At 38.0% G+C, this 25,153-nt stretch overlaps 1 protein-coding gene across 2 annotated transcripts; it reads left to right on the top strand.

Moving 5' to 3' along the window:
• The first annotated feature begins 490 nt into the window (after window positions 1-490).
• LOC126277911 (zinc finger protein rotund-like) lies at window positions 491-22,061 on the top strand. 2 transcript variants are annotated; one of them, XM_049977478.1, is made up of 4 exons: window positions 491-581; window positions 678-810; window positions 1,431-1,622; window positions 19,870-22,061. In XM_049977478.1, the coding sequence occupies exons 3-4, from the start codon at window positions 1,617-1,619 to the stop codon at window positions 21,148-21,150; spliced, it is 1,287 nt and encodes a 428-aa protein (XP_049833435.1). In that variant the 5' UTR covers window positions 491-581; window positions 678-810; window positions 1,431-1,616; the 3' UTR covers window positions 21,151-22,061. The 2 variants fall into 2 exon arrangements, with proteins under 2 accessions (XP_049833435.1, XP_049833434.1); XM_049977477.1 differs by having other exon boundaries at window positions 550-812.
• The last annotated feature ends 3,092 nt before the right edge of the window (window positions 22,062-25,153 follow it).

Raw genomic sequence — 25,153 nt, forward strand, 5'->3', positions numbered from 1 at the left:
CTTATTTTTTGATCTTTTTTACATGGCTATATCACGCAAATAAGCATAAACTCCGCCACAACTCGTACAGCTGGCAAAACTTTCATTTTCCTTAAGACTACACGTCACTCACAAAGCGACGAAACTGAAGTGGCGCCGTGTCTACAGACGTATGCGAAACCATTTGCGTGCGTCTCGTTTCACGCAAGGAGTTGCGCACACCAGAGGCGCCGTGTAACCTAGGCTTCCTGCAGCATCCACAATTACCATAGTGCTCAGAGCCATTTAAACCATCCACATTTATCACGTATTGCAACATAGATTACACGTTTAAGTCACATAGCACACTTTACGCTGTACGAACTTTCGTTATTTGCGAGCAGCAAAAATTTGTCCTCCACTTTGGCGCTTCAGGTGTATGATAAAAAGCAAACAGTTAATTTTTTTCGTAACGAGAATTTTTATTGAAGTCAGAGATCAAATGTTGATCGTTACCTAATTCATGTAGCCAACTCTAACAAGTGTTCCAGTGATTTCTTATTTCATTGTGTTCAGAGATGTTGGGATCCCTGTCCAATTCACAATTTTTCAGCTCTTTGCCGGTTAGCGTCTATTTTGATTCAAATGATTTGTAATGAACAAAAAATGTGTTTTGCAAGTAGTTTGTGTGTTTATTTACTCTGTTTGGTTTGAAGCAGGCTACGGAAGCTGTGATATTCGTTATGTGTGAGGATGAGACAGTAATGAATTACTTGTCTGCAGAATTTCGGAAACAGGTGCTTCGATGTTGAAGACAAAGAGAGCCTCCGTGGATGTCACCGAATTCGTCAGGTGTGAGTTTTCTTTAGCGATAACTGCAAATTGTTCAGCGCTGCACAGCAATATGTTCCATTGAGTCAGTTGTATCTTATGTCATTTAATAAAGCGCTTACAGAAGTGAAACTGTGAAATAGAATGTTTCTCGTATTTCGCAGTTCGACAAGTCCTCAGATTATGCTATAGAGTACAAAAGTAGTATCTTATACATTTACTGTCGAATCTTGTGAAAACGGAATGTTGGATCATTCAGGCATTTTTACAAGCAATCAGAGTTAACTACTAAAGAAGACATTTGTTTGCTGTCGGGATAAAAACTGAATGATAATATAACGCTAATGTTCTGCGCAAATATTCCTATATGATTATAGAAAAACGGGAGAACTGCGATTCTGTCGCGTCCGTTGTGTCAGCGCAGTATTTGTGTCACAATGATTTTCACAAGAGTATGTTTTGTATTCTCAGGTTTGAGTGTTTGGTACACATTGAACAATTCTGTATTCACAAGCTTGACTTTATGTACTTTTTGCAACTAGTTGAGCATTGTATAGTTATTGTGGTGTTGTCTGTATTGTCATATGTGTTTAAACGTAGCTACTAAATACTGACAAATTATTCTCTTTTCTTCCTTAAAGAAACTAGGATGGCTTTTGAAAAATGCCTTTGTGGATTATGTGATTACATAGTGAAATGCAAACGGATTGGCTGCACAACTCATTGACCTTGGAAAAGGCCATCCAAATGATGATTACATTTTCCATAGAACAGAAGAAATTGTGGAACAATTTCAATAGATGATGTCATGAAAGTTGCATTTGACTATGCAGGTATGTTGTACAATTAATTTTGTGAATAGCAGTTAAGACTATAAAATCATTAGGCCTGACACTAGTCAGTTACTGAGAGGTGTACCTGTCAACATGAACTGCATGATATAGCTGTTTGGCTTATTCAACTGGTATTGGTTCACGTAGCCCTATTCTGCCTGGGGAGTGATGTTAACAGTAGAGCCAACTAAGCCATTTTACACCTCTTTCTGTATACAAGCATTCCCTCTGTATATTTTGTCAGGCAGATAAGTGTAGAACATCAGTTTGGAATACTTGTTACCAACAACTGAAAAGTCTTTAAATGTATAAAAGGAAAATGGCATTTGAATCCCTTCCTGAAGATAGAAGTTTGAAAGTGAAAAAGCAAGGAAGAGTATTTAGTGGGAACAATACTTATTCTGAACCCTGCTCCCTTCCCCACTATTTCAATACATCCACTTGTATAATTATATATTCAATACAATCTTCTCTTGGGTTGTGCTATTTATGATTAGTGTACATTCAGAGGAAGATAGTTCTAACATCTGCAACATCATCATAACAATGTAGTGTACGTTAAGTTGCTTTAGGTGAATAAACAATCTTCATCCCAGCATAGCCACACCATCTCACTTCATAGTCCCTTGTTATTATTCATTGTCCTGAAATGGACAGAGCAATTGTCTGTGGTAGGTAAGGGAATTACAGACTGCCTTGATCTATATTACTGCTGTTTCTGCTGACAGCTGACCCATAGTTTGTGTTCAGAAATGTTCCCTCATGTTCACTCTGTGCATCACATTTCAGAAGAAAATATAATTAATAATAGACACAACTAAACAAGAGACAACCATGAATTCAGAAAATATTGTATATATCTCAGATTATTAGCAAGATTTTGTATTTAATTGTTAGTGATTTGTATAAATCATTTAAACTTGATGCTGGGTGGATTTCTTGGTCCTTCACTTTCCCCATTTGAGTCAATGTTGTATCTCTTCTGAATATTGATCTTGATGTGAGTGGTACATATTGGCAGTGTCATACAGTCAACTATGAATGTCAGTTGCAGTCCCCTCCTTTCCCCAAATACACAAATTGTTTGTGACAACAATAATTTTTATGGGTGTGAAATCAAAAACAGAGTTTTATCCCCTATAACATTTTAATTCAGCATTTGTCGTTTTTATTCACAGTGTTTATACTAATGCACATTGCCAGTGGTTTTACAACACAATGCTTGTATTCGACCCTGAGTAGTTCTTAACTGTAGAAGCAAACAATAAATCATTTGAGATGTACATTTAATAATGGTGCATAACTTAGTATGCACATTTTAAAACTGAACATTTTTCACCCCACTTTATACCTGAATTTGCTGTAGTGTCAAGGACATTCCACATTTTAGAGAAGAAATTTCAAATTTGTTTCTGATTATTTCTTATTTTGATTAGGTATGTGTGACATCCGTTTGTGTGCATTTGCTTTTCAAAATGTGAGACTATAAAGGAAACTTCTATAAAACAGTATGTACTTTTTGATAAAACTATGCAAAAACAAAGAGTATTGAGAAATGTGAGAAGTAAGAAATTGTATAATTACTTTGAATATGATTACATGCTTTGAATTGAGCACAATGAGTGTGAGCTTTATTATGAAATTTCATGATGATTGTCAAGAATTATGCTAACGAATTTGGTTGTAATGGTTAATGTTTCAAATTGAATGAGAAGGCAGATTTTAGTCTAAGGGAATCAGGCAATCATACAGCATATTGCATAATGAGAAACACTTGAAATCATACAGCCTGCAATATATTCGAGTAGAGTGATGCTTTTATACTGGATTAATTTGCTTTAGTTTATATTGTTTATAGTTTCTGTCATTTCCTCCCCCTTCTTTTTTTTAGATAACAATCTTCTAAATATTAGTGTATCTTTATAGAATCACAAGAAGGAATGGAATTAACACTGAAGATATGTCTGTGATTTAATGTACATACACATTCAATGCAAAATGTATAGTTTCCTCTGTTTGTAGTATAATTCACCATTTTTATTCTCAGAATTAGTGGAAATTGACACATATTTGCAGGTTAGGAAAATTGTGTAAGGTAAGCTGCTTTACAATGGAAAAAATTAGCAATATTGTCCTTTATTTCTCTGAAAGAACTGCTGTACAGTATGGTAGAGTAGTTGAAGATATAAATATTTAACGAAATATCCACAGTGAGTACTATTTCATTTATGCTCATAACTGTTTCCCATATTAAAAGTCAAGCAGTAATTTGCATGCAGTCACAATTTCTGATTTATTATACAACAGTGAAATAGTAATCTAGATCAACTGCAGTGTTGTTACTTAAATGTTTAGCAGAGCAATGTTGACAGCACTCGCTGAGGTCAATGTTTAATAGTACTGCAAGGGGGGTGGGGGGGGGGGAAGGGTGCCTATATGAGCATTCAATTGTAAGTATTGAAAGAGAAAACAGCAGCCAGAAAAGTGTTTTGCAGCTTGATTGGTAACAGTTGTATCAGATCGTGGCAACAAAGACAAAATTTTCAGTATATTAAAAAGAAAATCGCGAAAGTTAATTAAATCAACACCGTAACTGTAGCAATAAATTTGTGGCCCATGATGTATAGCAAAACATGACCCTGTGGTCAAGGTCTGTGTAACTATTTACACTGTTTGATAGGCGTAGGTGAGCTTTTCGTCATATCATTTCACTTGCTGATATCATCTTTCAACCTAATTTAGCCTGCCAACACAACTATCATTTCAAATAAACAGTAAACAAGTTTGTTAATATAAATATTTAAAGATCTTTGCAGGACACTGTAGGTTCTCTTTGATTACCTACTTTATCCCCCATTGGGTACCAGAAATTAGTATGTTGCCACTATGTGTGTTGTAGAGGCAGATTACTGTGACTGGCTTCACTCCTGAGCCATACTTGAACCTAACAATAATTCTTTTGGCTTCTCATACCTCCCTGCAGACAAGAAAAGATTTCTTACATTATTGGTAACTATATAAGAAATTGTGTATTGCTGTCTGGTATGCAACCTTTAAAGTGAAAATTATTTTGTTGAAAATTATATCCATTTGATACCAAACACTCAACAGTTTTACTTATTGACTTTGTAGCATAAGATTTATTTCACTTGTTCTTAACCTGTGAGTTGGCATGCCATTTTTTTACAACATGAGTGGGCGCACACCTTAATATTTACACATTTCAGGAATAGCTGTGTTATGTTACCGAGGTAAAAATGTGTTAGTAATAGAACGGATTAATCTTAGTTCAATTAAACAACAATAAAATAAGCTTACATTATATCAGTAAACCACTGTTTAATTAAACAATAATAAAATAAACTTTCATTATATTATTTTGTTGCCGAGTACAAGGATTATCCTACAGTAATGACCCACTCGAAGTATTAAACAGAGCAGTTGCATCAGATCCCAGCCAGCTGATTATTTAATTGCTAATTATCTCACATACAAGTGCCTAATGGGATTTTGCTGCTAGCTCAGAATCTGGGTCATTTTCTTGCTTGGACTGTAAAGGTTTTCTGAGTTAGCTCACTGTTTATTTTATATTATTGCTGCTCTCTTGGACGTATGGCAACACAATTTATCACAGTGTTAGGTGAAGCAATAATGAAGGAATAGATTTGGGCTTGCAGTTGTGAAACAACAGTGGAATACTACAAGACATTGTTATTTGTGGTTGGTGCACTTTGTACATAGGCATGCCTGCTCGAGGGTTAAGTTCTGAGACATTTTCTACTTACCTGCACTTCATATGACCAGTAGGCTTGTAGAGCTCTTCAGTGCATTTTAAGAGTCGGAATGTTCCATCGACAACAACAGTGTAATGATTGTTGCATAACTTGGGGGTCTTACAAATGTTGGGTGGAGTAAGTTTTGATAATGAATTTGGGGGACAGTGACATTACCAATTCACCCAGATTATTAGTGGACATTAGATGAGGTGGCACATCTACATTGCAGTAGCACAACAGAACTTCAGGATCACTTTTTCGAAACCCCAAAATTCCCACCCATTGTGACGCTTAAGATTGAAATTTGTCTCAAAGGTGCGTACAGCCTCCTCTCATGGTGCAAAATCACAGCGCTTGGCTAGCCAACACTACAGATAGCAAGGCCACAGCTCAGAAGTTCCAGTGACGTGTAAGGTGGGTTAATGATGTCACATTGGCATGAACTTCACCACAATTCTGGCTAAAGCTACCATGGACGCATCACAGAATGGGAAGATTGTCACAGCCAGTTACCAAATTTCGCCCCTTCTTTTGATGCCTCTGTGATGGAGGTTAGAACTGTGATGCACAGAATTGAAATGCATTTCAAATTATTTTGCAGTAATAATTTCACTTTACTGAAACCCCTTCTGGCCCAGATAGTCTAGAACAGTATCATCCTATTGAAATGTGATACAGTGACAGATGAGGTCACTGTCTTCATCACAACTTTCACATGCACTAACCCCCACTCTGTTTTCATGTGAAGCAGTGGTCTCGATTTTGGCGTCACATTTGTACTGGAGACCGGGTTTACAAGCATAGGTCTTTTGCCACTCAGTCAAGGTTTCTTCATTGGCATCTTCAAAACCATTTGAAGCTATTGGTAGATTCATTATTTACGCAGTTGTTATGTCTTCATTACTGAAACCTCAAAAATCTCTTTCTTCCATATATGGACAAATTTTCCTCCATGATCAAACTAATGTATGTGGCGTGATTTCCTGCCAGGCATTAGAAATTCCATGTATGGCATCTAGAATTTCAACTTCTTCCAGGACAAAACACCACTACATCAACCTCATCAACTAGCATTATCAGTAGACCATCCTGGTAGTGTCATTTTCCCAATGCAATTATGCCGTGGTCCATTGACTGTCAAATGGCAGTCATGTTAGAAGGTAAAAACGTAGTTATGGTGAAACCATTTTCAGGTATGAGAATCCTCTCATAAGAATGTGAAACAGTATTCTCAAGCAATAGAACAGCCTTGCTGTGATGTCCTCGAATGATCTTCTTTCTCCCAATCACTAGTAGTTTCACTGTGTGGTTCCCAGAAGCATTAGCAGTGCACAAAATTGGAACACATTCTTCATATGATTTCTAATCAGGAGCACAAACTTCACTCTTAAAAGCAGGGGTTCTGGCTGGGAGACATTTCCAATACAGTCCACTTTTCATCTGCATTATTTAATCATCGTATAAAGTTGACAAAGGCCTTAATGGCTGAAAGCTATAATTGTGTGAATCTTTTTGGTGTGCTTATCGTAACTCAGCATCTCTGCCATATGGTGAGTGGCAACTTTCCTTTTCTGATATTGATATTCTTTTATTTCTCCATCATTTATGTTACAAATATCCTTTAATGTGTTTTGTTGACTTTTACATGCTGATTAACACCAGATAACTGTTTGTTTTCAATTTAAATAGAACAGGCTGGCCGATAACAATGGAAACAATACTTAAACGACTGAAATTGCATTTATTGTCACACAGGGGTTGTTTATTGCTATTTGCTAGAGAATATATTGCACATCATTTTTTTAGATGCACGAATAATCTGCACGCGAATAATTGAGAGTACACTGTATGTTGTTGTCAATAGATTGCAACTAGTATACATGTCCTAAAACTTTAATTAGCTATTTCTATATATTTTAAAAGTTATTGAAAGCAACAGCATGAAAATGAGTTTAATTCAGATGAACTAATGATAATGTAACATCAGTGTCATTAGTTCAGGCCTGTTCCTTAGGTATTGTAATCAGACGTGATGCCACAACAGCAGAATGTTCCCACAAAAAACATGTTGGTTGATTGAACTGAAAACAAGTAAAGTTAGCTTTGGCAGCGATGTGTGATAGAAAAAGAGGAAGAAGAAGATTATATGTAGCCCTATTGGCAATTAGAAATCTCTCTTCCTCAGTAATAAAGCACCCTGAAAATTCTCAAAATGAAACTAACCATATTTTTTAATAAATTGTGTGGACTTCTTCAGTGGTAACACGGGTTCCCGTCACATCACCAAAGATATGTGCTGATGGGCTTGGTTAGCATTTGATTCTGTCACTGTCTGGGTCTGCCAGTTGCTGTTGGCAAGCAAGTTGCACTTAGCCCTTGGGAAACCAATTGAGGAGCTGCTTTATTGATAAGTAGCGGAACCAGTCACAAAAAATGGTTCAAATGGCTCTGAGCACTATTGGACTTAACATCTGAGGTCATCAGTCCCCTAGAACTTAGAACTACTTAAACCTAACTAACCTAAGGACATCACACACATCCATGCCTGAGGCAGGATTCGAACCTGCGACCATAGCACTCGCGCAGTGCCAGACTGTAGCGTCTAGAACCGCTCGGCCACCCCGGCCGGCCCAGTCCTAAAAACTGACAATGGTTGGGAGAGCGGTGTGCTGACTGCAAGCCCCCCTGTATCCGCATCCGGTGACGCCTAAGGGTTGAGAATTACATGGCCACCAGTTGGCAGCTTTATGCCTGTTTGGGCAGTGTTTGTTTTCTATGTGTACTTGCGACATCACCGATAGTTAGTGGTAACTACTGCTGCTAGCAGGGCGAGCACACAACCTGTTAAATGGCTCGACTGCACAGGGGTTTTGTTGCACACGGTTGCTTTATGCCCTTACATAAATTATTAAAGTGGCTAAGAGGTCAGGTAGTGTAATACAGATATATATGAGTAATTAACCAATGAAATCGAGAATTAAGGATATTAATGTATGTTTAGCACACGTTAGATTTATATAGTTGCTTTATTCATAGAAACTTGCTTAGCTATGAATGGTGGTCCAGTCAAGTCTGTAAATAGTTTTAGCACAGCAGTGGCAGGCAATAAACACTCACTACATCACTTTCGCTGTAATCCCAGTATGTTCACAGCTCACAAACTTATAACCCAAAGATTAGGCGCTGAACAAACCTGTATGCCTGACCCTGCCTCGGAATCAAAATGCGTGTGACCCCACGCCGTTGTACCCCATCTTATCCGTTTGGCTCCCAAACACCAAAAGACCATGATCTTAGTCTTGTGTCTCTGTTCTGTGCTTTGTCATGTGACACACTGCTCCTGTCAAATTAACACCTATATATCTGACCAACATTTGTTTAGAAACACATTTCACAATACACAAATACTTAAAACTAATACTTTACACAGTTCTGTACATGCTTATTCTATCACATACTATTGTATTTTCTCATTACAAATATTTTTGTTTCAATATATTGCATGAACTGGAACAGCAATCGCTTGTTAAAATGTCTACTTAATTCTTTCTTGCCCATTTTGCATTATGTTATTCAAATCCTTCTACCTGCATTAATACATAAAATTATTATTAAATGAATGTAGAAAATGAAACATCGGTACAAATTACCCATGAAAAGACTAATAGTTTTATGTATTTGTGGATGACTCCATTTTGGGTGCAGAGTTTCACCTGTTGTATTACATCCTTGTTACACTTACTATATATCTATATTAAGTCTACCTTTCTCCTGTTACAGTCATATGGACAACACATTATAGTTTTAAGCAAAAGACACAAAATTCTCCACTTTGCTACTAAATATTTTGGATGTCAGGTATGATACCGCAAGCAACCAACAGCAGCTTCATTAACAAGTTTTTGTTCCCCGTCACAGACTGTAGCTTAAAGTGCTGTCCATGCACTGCCCAGTATGTGGAATACAGCAGGTGCTGGCAGTTTGTCATCTCAGGTTGGAGGTGGACAGGCAGAATGGTCTGTTCTGTATTTGATTTTGTGAGTGATTTCTTCTGAAATTCGAAATTGTGCTTGCAGCAAGACAGAGACCTCATCTGAGGTTCAGATTAGCATGGAAAGTTATAATTTTTATTGGTGTAAGGGGAGCTAGTGATGAGAAAATACAATCCCCTAAAATTGTGGTGTCTGAAGACTACTGTTGGCTATCCACTGCTGTGGTATATGATCTCCTATGTGTCAGTGTACCTATTTGCTCCAGATATGATATTTTTCCCCTCAACAATATTATTTATTTGCACTTTAACCGCAAGGGTTTTTTTTTAGATTGGCGTCTTAAAAACTATTACTTATTACTAACAAAGAGATAGAGGGGCTGGCCAGTACTTGCCTCTGCTCAGTACAGCCAATAGAAACACAAAAAACAACCGAAAATTTAAGTTCCTAGCTTTCGGAATAAATGTTCCTTCATCAGGGAGGAGAGACGGGAAAGAAAGGCAAGAAGGGAAAGTGGATTTAGTTACTCACAACCCAGGTTATGAAGCAACAGGGAAAGGAAAACAGGGAGGGTAGCAAGGATGGAGGCATGGTTGTCAGAGGGAAGCTTGCCACCCCACCCCACCCCACTCTACCCTAGACTACCTGCTGAACTGCAATCCCAGTGTTGTGTGTCCAGCCAGCACAATGGATGGGCACTTGCATGGGTATTTCTGTGTATATTTTTGTACTCTAGCTCATCAGAATATTTTCTCTCTTTAGTATGTGCCTGTCGATCAGTCAACACTTATGCTATTTGGTGAATGGACTCCTTTACTCCTAAATTATTTCAATTTTGTCACAACTTTCATATATAAATAGCTCATTTCTGTGGCTCAGTACATCCTGCATACAGAAAACAGCAAGTCTGATGCGAACTAAGACTTTTATTGTATTGTTTCACATCAAGACTTAATCTTACACTGTGTGGGCTAATTTCTTTGCACATTTGGTGTATCAAGTGAGTGAGTAACTAGAGCATCAAAAGTAAAGGAATTACAAAATAGCAAACTTTTTCACAAGTAAATATCAAGTTGCTAATACAAATGACATGGCACAACACAATTACATGAATTGTCACATAAGTACTTTGCAGGTTTTCCAGAATCATTATAAATAAACTATTTTTATTTTTAAACTGATTGCTGCATTTACATATGACAGGCATTCTTGAAATCACAGATTTACAATTAAAATGAAGTCTTACATAACACATTATTTTCAATGCACATCTACAGTAAGATAAGACAGTCCATGAGTGCTGATCTAAATGTCACTACAAATGTGCCTATTTTGTGGATAATGATGAGGTATTACAGAGACTGTGTCAGTGAACAAGTGTCAGAATGATACTTTTTCAATTCATACAGAGGACATTTGCTTGTTTTGTAATGCATATGAACTGTTTATTGAGACAGAAGAAACTGACAAAGACATAAGAGTTGAGTTTCTGAACAATATTTTAGTACACTTGCCAAAGCTGAAAAGAGTAAGAGAATCTAAATGCTAATTGTGAGAAATCCGAACATTGATTACCAGGCACTTATAGGAGATTCTTCCTTTGCCACAGTAAACAGCTACTTCACACAGATGATGTGTCATATAATTTGGTGTGTGGTATTTGAGCATACTCCACCAGGAGTACAACACAGTGACATGTCTGACAAAGTAAACAGAACACTAAATTGGAGAAAACATGTTATGAGTAGAGAAAGACAGTCAAGAGCAACAAACAAAAATATAATTATTCCTAGTATTTTAATCCCTGTTTCTCTTTCTTTTAAACGGCTCATCTGATCAAATGATACCATTTGTGTGACCTGAGAATGTATACTAGAGTGGCAACAAATTGCACTTCAATGAATGTTTTCTGTCTAGATTCTTCTCTTGAGTGATCTAACAGAAAACTTTCAATTAAAAAACAAATATCAAATCTTCAATTCTTTGTAATCATTCATATAAGTGATTTACATAAATGCAGTAAATAAGATGATTTTCTTTCCATTATTGGAAGTAAAAAAATAATTTTTAAGATGTCAATCTAAAAAACTTTTCATTAAAGTGCAAGTAAATAATATTATTGAGGGGGAAAATATCATTCATCATCATCATCATCATTTAAGACTGATTATACCTTTCAGTGTTCAGTCTGGAGCATAGCCCCCTTATAAAATTCCTCCACGATCCCCTATTCAGTGCTAACATTGGCGCCTCTTCTGATGTTAACTCTATTACTTCAAAATCATTCTTAACCGAATCCAGGTACCTTCTCCTTGGTCTGCCCAGACTCCTCCTACTCTCTACTGCTGAACCCATGAGACTCTTTGGTAACCTTGCTTCTCCCATGCGTGTAACATGACCCCACCATCTAAGCCTGTTCGCCCTGACTGCTACATCTATAGAGTTCATTTCCAGTTTTTCTTTGATTTCCTCATTGTGGACACCCTCCTGCCATTGTTCCCATCTACTAGTACCTGCAATCATCCTAGCTACTTTCATATCCGTAACCTCAACCTTCTTGATAAGGTAACCAGAATGCACCCAGCTTTTGCTCCCATACAACAAAGTTGTCGAGAGATTCAACGGTGCACAGATAACTTAGTCTTGGTACTGACTTCCTTCTTGCAGAAGAGAGTAGATCGTAGCTGAGCGCTCACTACATTAACTTTGCTACACCTCGCTTCCAGTTCTTTCACTATGTTGCCATCCTGTGAGAATATGCATCCTAAGTACTTGAAACCGTCCACCTGTTCTAACTTTGTTCCTCCTATTTGGCACTCATTTCGTTTATATTTCTTTCCCACTGACATTACTTTCGTTTTGGAGATGCTAATTGTCATACCATAGTCCTTACAATTCTGATCTAGCTCTGAAATATTACTTTGCAAACTTTCAATCGAATCTGCCATCACAACTAAGGCATCCGCATATGCAAGACTGCTTATTTTGTGTTCACATATCTTAATCTCACCCAGCCAGTCTACTGTTTTCAACATATGATCCATAAATAATGTGAACAACAGTGGAGACAGGTTGCAGCCTTGTCTTACCCCTGAAACTACTCTGAACCATGAACTCAATTTACCGCCAACTCTAACTGCTGCCTGACTATCCATGTAAAGACCCTTAAATGCTTGCAAAAGTTTGCCTCCTATTCCATAATCTCGTAGAACAGACAATAACTTCCTCCTATGAACCCGGTCATATGCCTTTTCTAGATCTATAAAGCATAGATACAATTCCCTGTTCCACTCATAACACTTCTCCATTATTTGCCATAAGCTAAAGGTCTGGTCCTGACAACCTCTAAGAGGCCTAAACCCACACTGATTTTCATCCAATTGGTCCTCAAATAATATCCACACTTTCCTTTCAACAATACCTGAGAAGATTTTACGCATCATCATTTCTGGAGCAAATACATACACTGACATATAGGAGATTATTTACCGCAGCAGTGAACAGCCTGTAGGTATCTCTAGCCACCACAATTTTAGGTTAATGCGTTAAATGTGTGTTTTTAAGTGTCAGGAATCTTGCCTTTAGTCTTTAGCTGATTAATTATAGCTAAGTGGTGATCTTATGAAGTCAGTACAAGAGTTTAACATTTTACTGGGAAAGTCAGTCTTGCCAGGAGAATTACCACATTTTTTAATATTCACACGTGTTGTATTTTTTAAAACTGCGGGCCATCTGTAGTGGTGTATACAGTATTGATAAAGCAAATTAAATTCAGTTACATTTGATTGATTATTATTAATCAAATTGTCGCTGCCAAAGTGAGGAAATAATGTTTGATGGCCAACAATTTCTGTGAGCAATTGTTTTGATTCTAGCTTTTGCTCAACTATGAAATTTATTCAGGGCGCCCATTACTGGTTAATAGTGTTCCGGACTGTTTTTGCTTTGTTTGTTGTGTGTGTGTTAATTTTTACACACAATGATGGTATTTTGCTTTTTAGAAAAATGACTTGCATATTTTGCAGTTAAGATTTGGCTCTGAAATGTAAAGAGGTGTGTAAACTTGGAACACGGTGCTTTAAATCCAGGCGAAGTCGTGGAATGGGGGTTCACTGATCATGAGATTGAACAAGAAGCTGCGCTATTTATTTATTTAATTCGAGATAGCTGTACTTATGCCACACAATTTTAAAATGTCAGTACATGTTTAAAGATTTGAAATATATAAAATATAAAATGCCAAATTAAAAATTACAGTTGCTATAAATAATGTTTCCATTGAAAAAAGGTTCAAACAATTTGCTTCTTAATATTTTGCCCGATCTGGGCTTGTGCTCTGTATGCAACGGTTTTGTTCTTGAAAAGGCATTAAACATGATATTCCATCTGCTCGTGACTTAAAAAGAGTCTTCTGGGGCTGGCCGGAGTGGCCGAGTGGTTCTAGGCACTATAGTCTGGAACCGCGCGACCACTACGGTCGCAGGTTCGAATCCTGCCTTGGTCATGGATGTGTGTGATGTCCTCAGGTTAATTAGGTTTAAGTAGATCTAAGTTCTAGGGGACTGATGACCTCAGAAGTTAAGTCCCATAGTCCTCAGAGCCATTTGAACAATTTTTTTTAGCCTTCTGGCATAAATAAAACAATGGAAAATCTAGGATGGAACGTAGCAATATTGTGAAAAGGAAAGTTGCAAAAAAAAGCTTTGTTTGTGACAGTCTTTTTGTTGTGCCTATCTGCCCATCAGGCATAAAAATAAGTGACAGTTCAAAAAACTGCAGGTAGATCTGAAAGTGTTGCAAACACACCACACAACTTTATACTGTTAGTAATTGCCAATGTAATTTGGGTAATATGGAGATGTCCTGCATTCTATAAAATTTTATAGCATTTTCATTGCTTTCTTTGGCAGTGCTTGTAAATTGAATATCAGTAATGTAATATTGAAGTCTAACTTCATATTAAACTCCAGTAATCACTTCCATAAAATACAAGTACTGATCTTGTTTTGTGTGTGGGTTATTTCAAACCCAGTTACGCAGGGTGAAATTGTTAATGTAACAGTTTTGTATTGTGTAGCACAGCGCAGTTAGGACTGAACCTAATGTTAATTTAATATTTGTCTCTCACTTTCAAATTTGTTTTGCTTGGCTAGAATTTTTGACATAAATTAAGCTGCCATATTTTCTGTATCATGGGTTTTTATCATAGTTTCTAACTTTGTTGGTAATTGTTAGGTCATCTTATATGTTAACCCTTTGACTGCTGGACGCATGCCACCTGCTAGGTGCTGTGGCCTGTGGTGTAATCCATCTACCTGCGCTGTGTGCGTGTCCCTTGGAGCTGCCACTGGGACTGGATCGGTCCGTGCTGTCCAACCCGCTCTGTGCTGAATATTTCTTGGCTGAATACGACTTGCGCAGAGCCAGCATGAATTTTTGGCAACTTTGAGCTCTAATATGTTGGGCAATAGGTTTTGTTAAGAAATAAAACTTGGCCATCTTGTACAACTTTATGCGTTCTCTTAAGATTAATAATGAAAAAAAATTATGAACCATATTGAGCCAGAAAATTGTTGGTAAATGAGTCAAAAAAATAGGTGCCCGAAAAAATTTCAAAGTTTGGCTTCTTGCATCTCCTGAACTAATACTATGACGAACGTGAAACTTCGCATGTAGTAACTTAACAACACAAGGTTCTTAAATAGAAAGTTTCATTTCCATATCACTTTTCAGTACTGAATGAATTAAGTGCAAAATTGAAGATTTAGTAAAAATGTCTAAAATGCGTTATTTTTGTTTTGACTTCGCTAAAAAACTATCTATATATGGATCCCATTCCAGCTACTGCTGGGTCTGGGTGCTGGTGAGTTCTCTCCATTTTGCTCAGTCCTTCCACCACTTTTCTTCCTCCACTTGTTGCCATGTCACAGCTCTCCTTTCCACAGATATTCTCACTCCCATTTACCACTGTGTTCTTGAGCACCTTCTAGGTCTTTTCCCCTCCATCTTTAGTTCTTCCATAATTTTGGGGAGTCCCTGCTCATGCGTCCTCTTAACATACCCATACCATCTTAATCTCTTTTTCTCAATTTCTTTTCTCATACTTTCTTGTTTAAGGTCCTTCTAATCTCTACATTCCTTACTCTGTCCATTCTTGTTTTTCCCGTAACTGCTCTGAGAAATTTCATTTCCCCTGCTTGCCGTCTACTCCAGTTCCTTTCTGTCATTGTCCATGTTTCTCCACCATAGGTGACAATAGGGAAGTAATAATTCTTATACATAAGGAGTTTTGCGTTTTCTAAATTCCAAATCAGGTGTTTTATTGTTTGGTAGAAATTGCCTCTGTTCTGTAACCTCCTATTAATGTCGTTAGTTATTTTTCCATCCTAGATATTTCACTCCCTAAATAAGTGAAACTTTCTACCACTTTGAGAGGTTCTCCATTCAAGTTAATATTTCCATTGATCCCTTTCTCTCTTCCAAATACCATTACTTCACTCTTATCTTTATTTATTTTTAATCCATACCTTTTTATTATTTCCTTCCACGCATCAAGTTGTAACTGTATGTCTACCTCTTTATCACCCCATATTACCATATCATCTGCAAAAATCATCTTTTTGTCTTTTTGTTTTACTATATCTTTAACTGCCCTATTCATTCCCTCCACCACAACATTAGAAAGTGCAGGAGATAGAATACTTCCTTGCTTCAGTCATTGTCATATTTCAAAGTATTCAGAGTTCCCCAATGGTATTCTAATTCTACAATTATGTCCTCTGTACATTGTCTTTATTACATTAATGTATCCATCTTCTGTATCTATCTTCTTCATTTCTTCCCAGAGTCTTTCCCTGGTAACGGGGTCATATGCCTTTTCTATGTCTATAAAAATCGTTGTCACCCTTTTGTTATACTTCCAACTTTTCTCCATCAGTTGACAGATAGAAAATATCAGGTCGATCATGCTTCTTCCTTTCCTAAACCCATGCTCTTCTCCACTCAGCTCCTTTTCTATCTTTTCCTCTGTAGTTTTTACAAAGTCTAAAAAACTATGCTCTGTAAAACATACCAAGCTGTACAACTGGAATGAAAGTGAGGTGTGAAAATCAGGCCCGAAATCAATGTAAACTTCGGGTTAGCATATCTAGTAGTGTGAATGCATGATGAAAATGAAATTTAGAGTGCAATAGATTGACACAACAATAAGGAATAAAAAATTTTATTCCCTTACTATTTTCCAATAATCTACAAATTAGTCGAAAAGGTGTTGATTTTTATGAAAAGATGAAAACAGGGTATATTCGATACTTCTTTTTCAAATACCACTTTCTATTAATGCTTCAAAGCAGGTCTCATTTGAAAAACAAATTTTAAGCCTCCCACCCTCCCCAGAACACTGAGTTTAATTTTCAATATTGGCTAACAACAGAGGCAAAGTAACAAGAAAAATCGCACTGAGAAAAGAATTTTAACTTTGGCATGTTGTTTCTCATTGATCAAAGGCGTTTCAATCAGTTATGGAAAACATGTTTTGTACAAGTAGACCGATGCGATCTACATTTGTACTACTAAGGATAAAAGAGTATAACTGTCCATGTTACATGTTAATAATTTAAATGTATCGTACACAGATTAATATATGGGTTTTGTTATACTGGCGTAATGCACTCTGCGTAATCACATTCGCCATGGTACAGGTATTGCGCAATCTCAATAACCAAGTCCATTCATTTGCCAACAAACTGCTACATATGAAGAAGTCAGGCTTTGTTCGAATAATTTTACACCCGTTGCATCTATTTCTCATCCTTCTTTTCGATCCAGGCTTTGGACTGGCACTGGCGAAGTTAAAAAAATAGACTTTTTTTCTTTTTTAGTAATTCCTTCAGAAGCATCACTAAATTTTGTGAAATTTACTTCCAAATAGTTAAAAATGTTTCTTTGTATGATAAGTCTCAAAGCAGGGTACAACACATAATGGAAAATTGCGAGTTTTGCATTGGTATCTAGTTTACCAGTGCACTTTCTGTTTTGTGCAAACCACGCATCTGCATATTAGCGTACTTTTCTGCGAATGTTCACTCACAATAACAGCCGGAAAATGTCTCCCTGTGAATCGCAGAGGATTCTCGTCATCGTAATGCCTTCCCCTACCAGCTTTTGAGCTTTCTGTAGCGTATTTTTCCACAATCTCCCTTACAAGAGAAAAGTGTAATTCTGTGAATGCCATTTTTTGCCCTGTTACCGACTGATTGAGAGCATGAGCATTTAGAATGCACAAATTCAGAATGTGAAAAAAATATTTCTTATACCATTTCACAGTCTTATGCACTGATCCCACTGAGCTCAGTAACATGTCACAATGGTCAACTGCACCCATACTTGAATTGTAATCTACAATACATTGCACTTTCTTTATTTTTTTGCCAGTATTTCTGTCAGTCTCCTCTGTTCCAACCATTTGTGTTGTATGACTTGTGGTCAACATGTACACCTCTCTCTTATCGCACCACTAGATAGCAGGGTCTTTGTCAGTGTACCTAAACTCCATTTCTCCCCATTTTAATTTCTTCTGCAGTTTTGCCATGTTGCGCCTATTCTTATGAACAGTGCCACATGCGGCTGTTCCATGGTTGTGAAGCCAGAGGAACAGGTCTGGGCTGGAGTACCAATTATCGACATACAGAATATGACCCAGTTCCAGGTATGGTCCCATAAGAGTTGCCACTACGTCGCCACTTCTCCCCAAATTGTGGAACCCAATTGCTGTTGCTGCACCTGTATATACAGTAAAATCTAAAATATACCCACTCTGACAGACACACAATACAAATGTATTTATTCCGAATCCACTTTACTTGGTTGGAATAAATTGCTTAAAAGATAATCGTCCTTTGAACAGCAACAGACTGTCATCTATACAAAGCTTGTGATGTGGGCGAAATGAATTGCAAAACATCTTATAAACTTTGTCAACAATCATCCTAATTTTAAATAGACTGTTGCCTCCAGTACTCGCAGAGTTATCACTGACGTGTAACGTTCTCAGAAGTAGTCAAAAACGGTCTCAGGACATAATTTCGCATAAAAATGGTGTGTTCAAAAGTGTCTCTCTGGACCAATAATCACTTAATTTTTACTTCTTAACTTGGGCCATTAGAAGGCAAACAGCAACAAAACAATACATTTCATCAAATCCAGTGTCTTTCCACTTTGACAAGCGAGAATTCACAGATTCTGTAGTATTTTGTCTGGTGTAAACCTAAAAACGATTTGTTTTGTCTGCAATAAATTGCAACAGTTCTTGATTCGTAAATATCACAAAAAATGAAAGAATGCTTGGGTCAGTATCTAATTGACATTTGTGTCCTGAACTGGAGACATCGAAGTAATGGTTTAACGGCAGGAAATCGGTTACTTTCCAGTCAAATGTGTCACTTAAGTGCGCTCTTTTCCTAACCGTTTCACTGTCACTTTCTGATTCCTCAGATTCAGAGGAACTGTTGACTGTAATTCTTGCTCTCCCCTCTGATGTAAAGGGCTTAGGACTACAGCTTTGAGATTCTGTTGAACTCATCACTGTTAACAATGTCCGATAATTCACATTCTCTGTCACTCTTAGTGAGCATATACAGGATTTCTTTATCTGTGTAACCACGGCAACGTGACATTTCTCATGCAGAAAACAAGAAAACTGATGTAAATACAGTAATCTAAGTCGAATTTTGCAAAGAGGGAACACAGCAACAAACATATAAGCTGTCTCAAACTACACAGTCAGACTATTAAACAGCTACTCTAAGAGCAGGGCGGAAAGGCAGCTCTGCGTGTATACATATCTGTAGCGCTCAGGGAACTGTTACTAGTGTGCCTAAACTAATCCCTAGCAGTGGGAAGGCCGATGATGTGGGATGCGTAAACACTTCCTTAGTGCTGTAGGGAAGGTCCAAGATATCACATATACGCCTCAGGTGCGCCAGGGAAACAGCGAGGCATTAAGAGTTTACACGTCCCCAGCAGTCAGAGGATTAATGTGTCCACCTGACTGAAAGATGAATATGTATCTTTCTCGTACCACTGCTCTCTCTCTCTCTCTCTCTCTCTCTCTCTCTCTCTCTCTCTACGTCCCCAGCAGTCAGAGGATTAATGTGTCCACCTGACTGAAAGATGAATATGTATCTTTCTCGTACCACTGCTCTCTCTCTCTCTCTCTCTCTCTCTCTCTCTCTCTCTCTCTCTCTCTGTGTGTGTGTGTGTGTGTGTGTGTGTGTGTGTGTGTGTGTGTGTGGTGGTAAAATATGTATATATAGTATATATAGAGCAGTGTGGGAGGGATATGTTTATAATTTTGGTTTGTGTGCTTGGTAAATTGCCCATATTTACTTTTGGTTACCTTATCTATTGTTATGATTAATGTATTAATTGCATAGATTTTTAGCTTGTGAGTTAACGATATTTGTTGTTTTAATGTTACAGAGGCCTCAAAGTGCAGATACTGTCCAGGCACGTGACACGAAAAGATATAAGTGCACACAATGTTCCAAAGCATTTGCAAACAGCTCATACCTCACACAGCATACTAGAATTCATTTGGGTATCAAGCCATACCTGTGTGAAATATGTCAGAGAAGCTTCACTCAACTCTCCCATTTGCAGCAGCACATCCGTACCCACACAGGTGACAAACCGTATAAATGTCCTGAGCCAGGCTGCAGCAAGGCTTTCTCTCAGCTGAGTAATCTTCACAGTCACTCTCGTTGCCACCAGACGGATAAGCCTTTCAAATGCAACTCTTGCCATAAATGTTTTGCAGATGAGCCCTCCCTCATAGAACATATTCCCAGACACAAGGAGTCTAAACACTTGAAGACCCATATTTGCCAATATTGTGGGAAGTCATACACACAGGAAGTGCATTTGGCAAAGCATATGCAGAAACATGCAGATAGGACAGACAAGATACCACCTTTATCAAGTGCTGAACCAAATGTTCCAGCTCATCCACAAGGTAGTGAAGCAGACGGCTATTCGGCTATTGACCTTCAGACATATTGGGCCAAGGTATCTCCAGATTTCAGTAATGTTTTGTCCGAGGCTGCTGCACGGGAAAATATGGCCTTGCGACAGATGAATAATTCCCCATTTACAGAGCAGCGATCTGCAGCATCCCAACTTCGTGACCTCCTTGAGCAAGGCGTGACACACCAGCCACAGGATGAAGACACTGATCGCAGTGGAAACAATGGAGAGAGTGCTGATGATGTGGGTGAAAATCTGGTCACGAAAGATCATAGCCCCAGAGATGCTATAAGTACAGTTAGGCTACCAGTGCAGACATCTGAATCTCAACAGTGTTCGGTATCTGTTCCTAATCCTACTTCTGTTTATTCCATCTCTCGGAGTGAAACTTTCGCATCTTCAAATCTTCCCCCATTCCAGACTGTAAGCGGGCTCATGCACGTTAATCACCTTACCCAGCACAACCAGCATGTGAATCCTGCCTCACAGGTAATGACGTCTGCTCCACAGTATCTGTCTTATGTAGCTGTTCCTTTGCCTCAGCATGGTGCGTTTCCGTCAACAGTAAGTCAATTTCCATTGTCAGCTGGTGTTGTGTCTGATGCTCCAAAACCCACATCCAACACATTTCCTAATCAACTTATCTCTTTGCAACAAATTAAAAACTATGCCCAGCAACCCCTCTCTTCATCTCTATCAAGTGAACGTCTTTTGGGCATTAAGGAAGAAATTGATTAGCAGCATGCTGCCAGTAAAGCAAAAGGTGTTATTGTATGAGTGTTTGGTTTGATAAACAGTGGAATATACCGGTGTGATTATTTAAAAAATCTGACAGAAATGACCCAGTTGCTACTCCGATTTGAAGTGTGATAGCAATGCAGAACTGAGTGTGGTGTGCACAGTTCTTTTAATGAAATGTGATTAGGTCTTTCTTTTTTGTTTGTATTAAAAGAAATATATTAATACATTTAGTGCCATTTTTACATGCTTGAATGTAAAACTGACTGGAGTTTAATAGGCAGAGCATAAATTTTTATCTATGATGTCTGATTAATGCCATTCACTGCTGTGTAGTGTTGTGCCAAATATTGGCGTGAGTGACTGTTATGAACTTTGTTTTACCTCAGATGCAATCCAGGTAAAGAGAGAATGGATTAATTGCCATTTACTTTTTAAATATACTATGTATATGTAGAATTTAAATATATATATTTTTTACTACGAAATTGTCATGACTTCATAATTAAATAACTTACTCATATTTGAAGCATGGTAACACTAAGACTGATTTTTATGTCTATTTTTGTCTAAATGATGTGGCTGTTGTACCAAAGTTAAGACATCAGTCTAAAAGTATTGCAAATGTTACAGATAATAAAAGGTTTTAATTGTGTTCTTATTACCATTTGTGGCAATTACATGACATAATTTTATCTGTTTCGCAAGAAAAGTTCCACAGGATTTAAAACTCTCATTAATGGTAGTATTAAATGTAATAAAATATTGTGTTATGGGTCACCAATACTGTGATTACATGCATGTAAATATCAGGTGTTACTCTTGAAAGCCTGGAGCTATTTGTAACATGCATGTATTTGGAAATTTTAAAATGAAAGTTGTTATTAATTATAGCTGTATTTTAGTATGAATTGTTATTTTTTTGTCTAAATATCTTTTGTATAAATTTACCTATAATAGAGCTCACGAAACAAGATCCCTAACAGTGTCAGCATGCTCGGTGTGGCTGCTTTTGCGCGTCTACGTGATTTAATCACATATATCTGTATGTCTCTACAGCAACATTCCATTGTTGCCACAACTCTACAGAAGACTTGTTCTCCTGAAGCCATTTGTAATTTTCGGTTGATAGTTGGCAACAGTGCTGCCAACTGTCGGGGATCTTCTTTCACTGTAGTTACGTTTTCTTTGTTTCATATCCTTCAGACAGTGGAAACTCCAGATAAGAATATCTACAATGTAGGAAAAGTTAGATTGCTACTTACCGTAAAGAAGACATGTCAAGTTGCAGACGGGCACAGTTGAGAAACACTTGCATATGTAATCTGTTCATCATAAGAATAAACCTGATGTAAACAAACACAAACGTGATGATTGGTCAGAAGCTGTAGCACATGCACACTGGTGGTGCTATGATCTTGGAAGTAGGTTCTACTCATGTATTAGATACCTTATTACTAAGTTACGTTAAATGAAACTTTTAAGATATTCAAATGTATTAACAGCCATCAGTGTTTTTCTTAATCACGCATTAGCTATGTTGTTATTTCAAAAATCGTGTACAGCCTCTGTAGCATTGTGCTCTGATTATCACACTGCTAATGTGTAGTATAAAAATGGCTGAGGCTGCTTTCTGTTCGTAGTGTAACACACGTGTGGAATATGGTTAAAAAGTGCCCAGGAATATGCTGTTCTTAATATTTTCCATAAATTTATGGAGATAATTGGCTTTGAAGTTTCCCCAGCATTATAATCCAGTTGATATAAAAAAATTCGATAAATGTGCAGTGCAGTCGGTAGCGTATTGGAATGTGAACCAAGCGCGTTGGTTCAAATCTCCTCAGTGACATTTTTTTTTCTCATTCAATTTGAAATACCTATATCACGTAATTATAAAACTCATCATTATTTTTTAGAATAATGCACGTCTTCTTGTTTCCAATTACATTTGGACGCGAAATTCCTGTTTCCATTTCAAATACAAATTTTTAATTATCAGTATTTTATGAAAGACTGTTCATAAAAGTTATTTAAATTAAGAAAATATAACAATTTAATTTTTAAGGCAAAAATGAAAAAACAAATCATCTTTATTTGGACTATGTCCATCGTTTTATACCACAGAGGTAGATAAGTATAGTAAAACATGAAAAACAATCATTTTCACAGCATCGAGCATATCATACAAATGCTGTATTTTTACATTTGCTACTGTACCGTTACAATATGTACCCAACAGAACTGATCTGGAGCCAAGCTGCGGGATTCGGGCCGAGAAGTAACAAGACTGTTAAGCTGCCAGACATACTGGAACTAACGCACACAGCTTTTTAACATGTCACTGTCAAATGCTGGCGGCATATAGAATGGGTCCTCATAAAAGAAGAAGAGAAAATGCTGCGCCTGGTTGGCTTTGTGGATTCTGTTGTTGACAGGCTCGTTATCAACGTGCGGGTGGCACTTCCAGAACTGAAATATATTTCTTGGATTCGGATAAGGAAGGAGCTAAGAGATTACCAGAAGATTTACTTGAGTGGTTTCATTTTTTTACTGTACGGTGAAATCCTTCAATACTCTTATGTTTCACTCAGCTTATACAGAAAAATTACACTGTGGTTAAGTTAGGAATTTTCATTATTCTTGTTTTTGATTACAATAGTACATTAGCTAAAAACGATAACGTGTTGCAGTTTTCGTGTAGTCATCCAAGGAGTGTATTGTGGGAGATTTGCAGTGTATTATTTCATTCTGCTTAAAAATTAAATGACATTTGAAGCTGTATTGCTCCTCAGCTTGTCTCTCTTTACGAGTGAACTGCAGCTGGCCATGTCCCTGCAGGCTAGCTGAATGGCCAGTGCTGTCCAAGTTAAATTTGCCGATGAAGCTGTTGTCCCGTTTTGTCACTAAGTCAATGTGCACGCAACGCACAGCTCAAAACATACCCTTATTATTGCACTTGACAGTCGAGACAGCTTGGCTGAAATCCAATGAGGTTGCAGCAAACGTGGAAGAATACATAGTGCAATGTTTACATCAGGTTTATTCTTAAGGTGAACGGAGTATAGCTTTTGGCCACAGCTGCGTTCATTAAAGCGCACGCCCGCACGCGCGCCCACACACACACACACACACACACACACACACACACACACACACACGACCACCAAATCCAGCATCTCTGGCCGGAATGGAACACTATGTGGGAAGTAAGCAGCAATCTGGAGGAGGTGTTGAAGAGGAAGGGATAGTAATGTACAGGTAGGTAGAGAGACAAATGCTGTCTAGTGGAGTGTGCAGGGACTAGACTGCCAACAGGCGCAGTGTCTGGAGGTTGTGAGGCAGGGAGGTGGGGGAAAAAGGAACAAAAAGGAGAAGAGTGGGGAAAGACAGGCAGATGCATTGGCAGAGGGCTGCAAATAAACAGGGAGGGAGACGAGAATGAGGAGAAGATGGTAGGACAGAGGGGGTGGAAACTGTTCAGTGGAGTGTGAGGGGACAGTATAACATATGATAACATGTACTGTCCCCACACCCTCTACCCAACAGTTTCTCTCTCTCCCCCCCCCCCCCCCCCCCCTCCCGCTCCTCCCGTCCCATCATTTAATTCCCGTTCTCGTCTCCCACCCTGTTTATTTGCAGCCCTCTGCCAGTGGCTCCACCTGTCTTCCCCCCCCTTTTTTTTGTTCTTTTTGCCCCTCCAGGCTTCTGACATTGTGCCTGTTGGCAGTCTAGTCTCTGCAAACTCCAGCAGACAGCGTTTGTCTCTCTCCACACCCATACATTACTGACCCTTCCCCACCCCCTCCATATTGCTGCTTGCATCCCATGTGATGTTGCGTTCCGGTCCGAGATCCAGGAGTTTGCGGTCTGTGTGTGTGTGTGTGTGTGTGTGTGTGTGTGTGTGTGTGTGTTTACTGACGAAGGCTTTGGCTAAAAGCTATATGTGATTGTCTTTTAATCGTGCCTGTCTGCAACTTGACATATCTTTGTTTGTTTCGTTCAG

The sequence above is a fragment of the Schistocerca gregaria genome, chromosome 6 (genome assembly GCF_023897955.1).
Source record: "Schistocerca gregaria isolate iqSchGreg1 chromosome 6, iqSchGreg1.2, whole genome shotgun sequence".
NCBI lineage: Eukaryota > Metazoa > Arthropoda > Insecta > Orthoptera > Acrididae > Schistocerca > Schistocerca gregaria.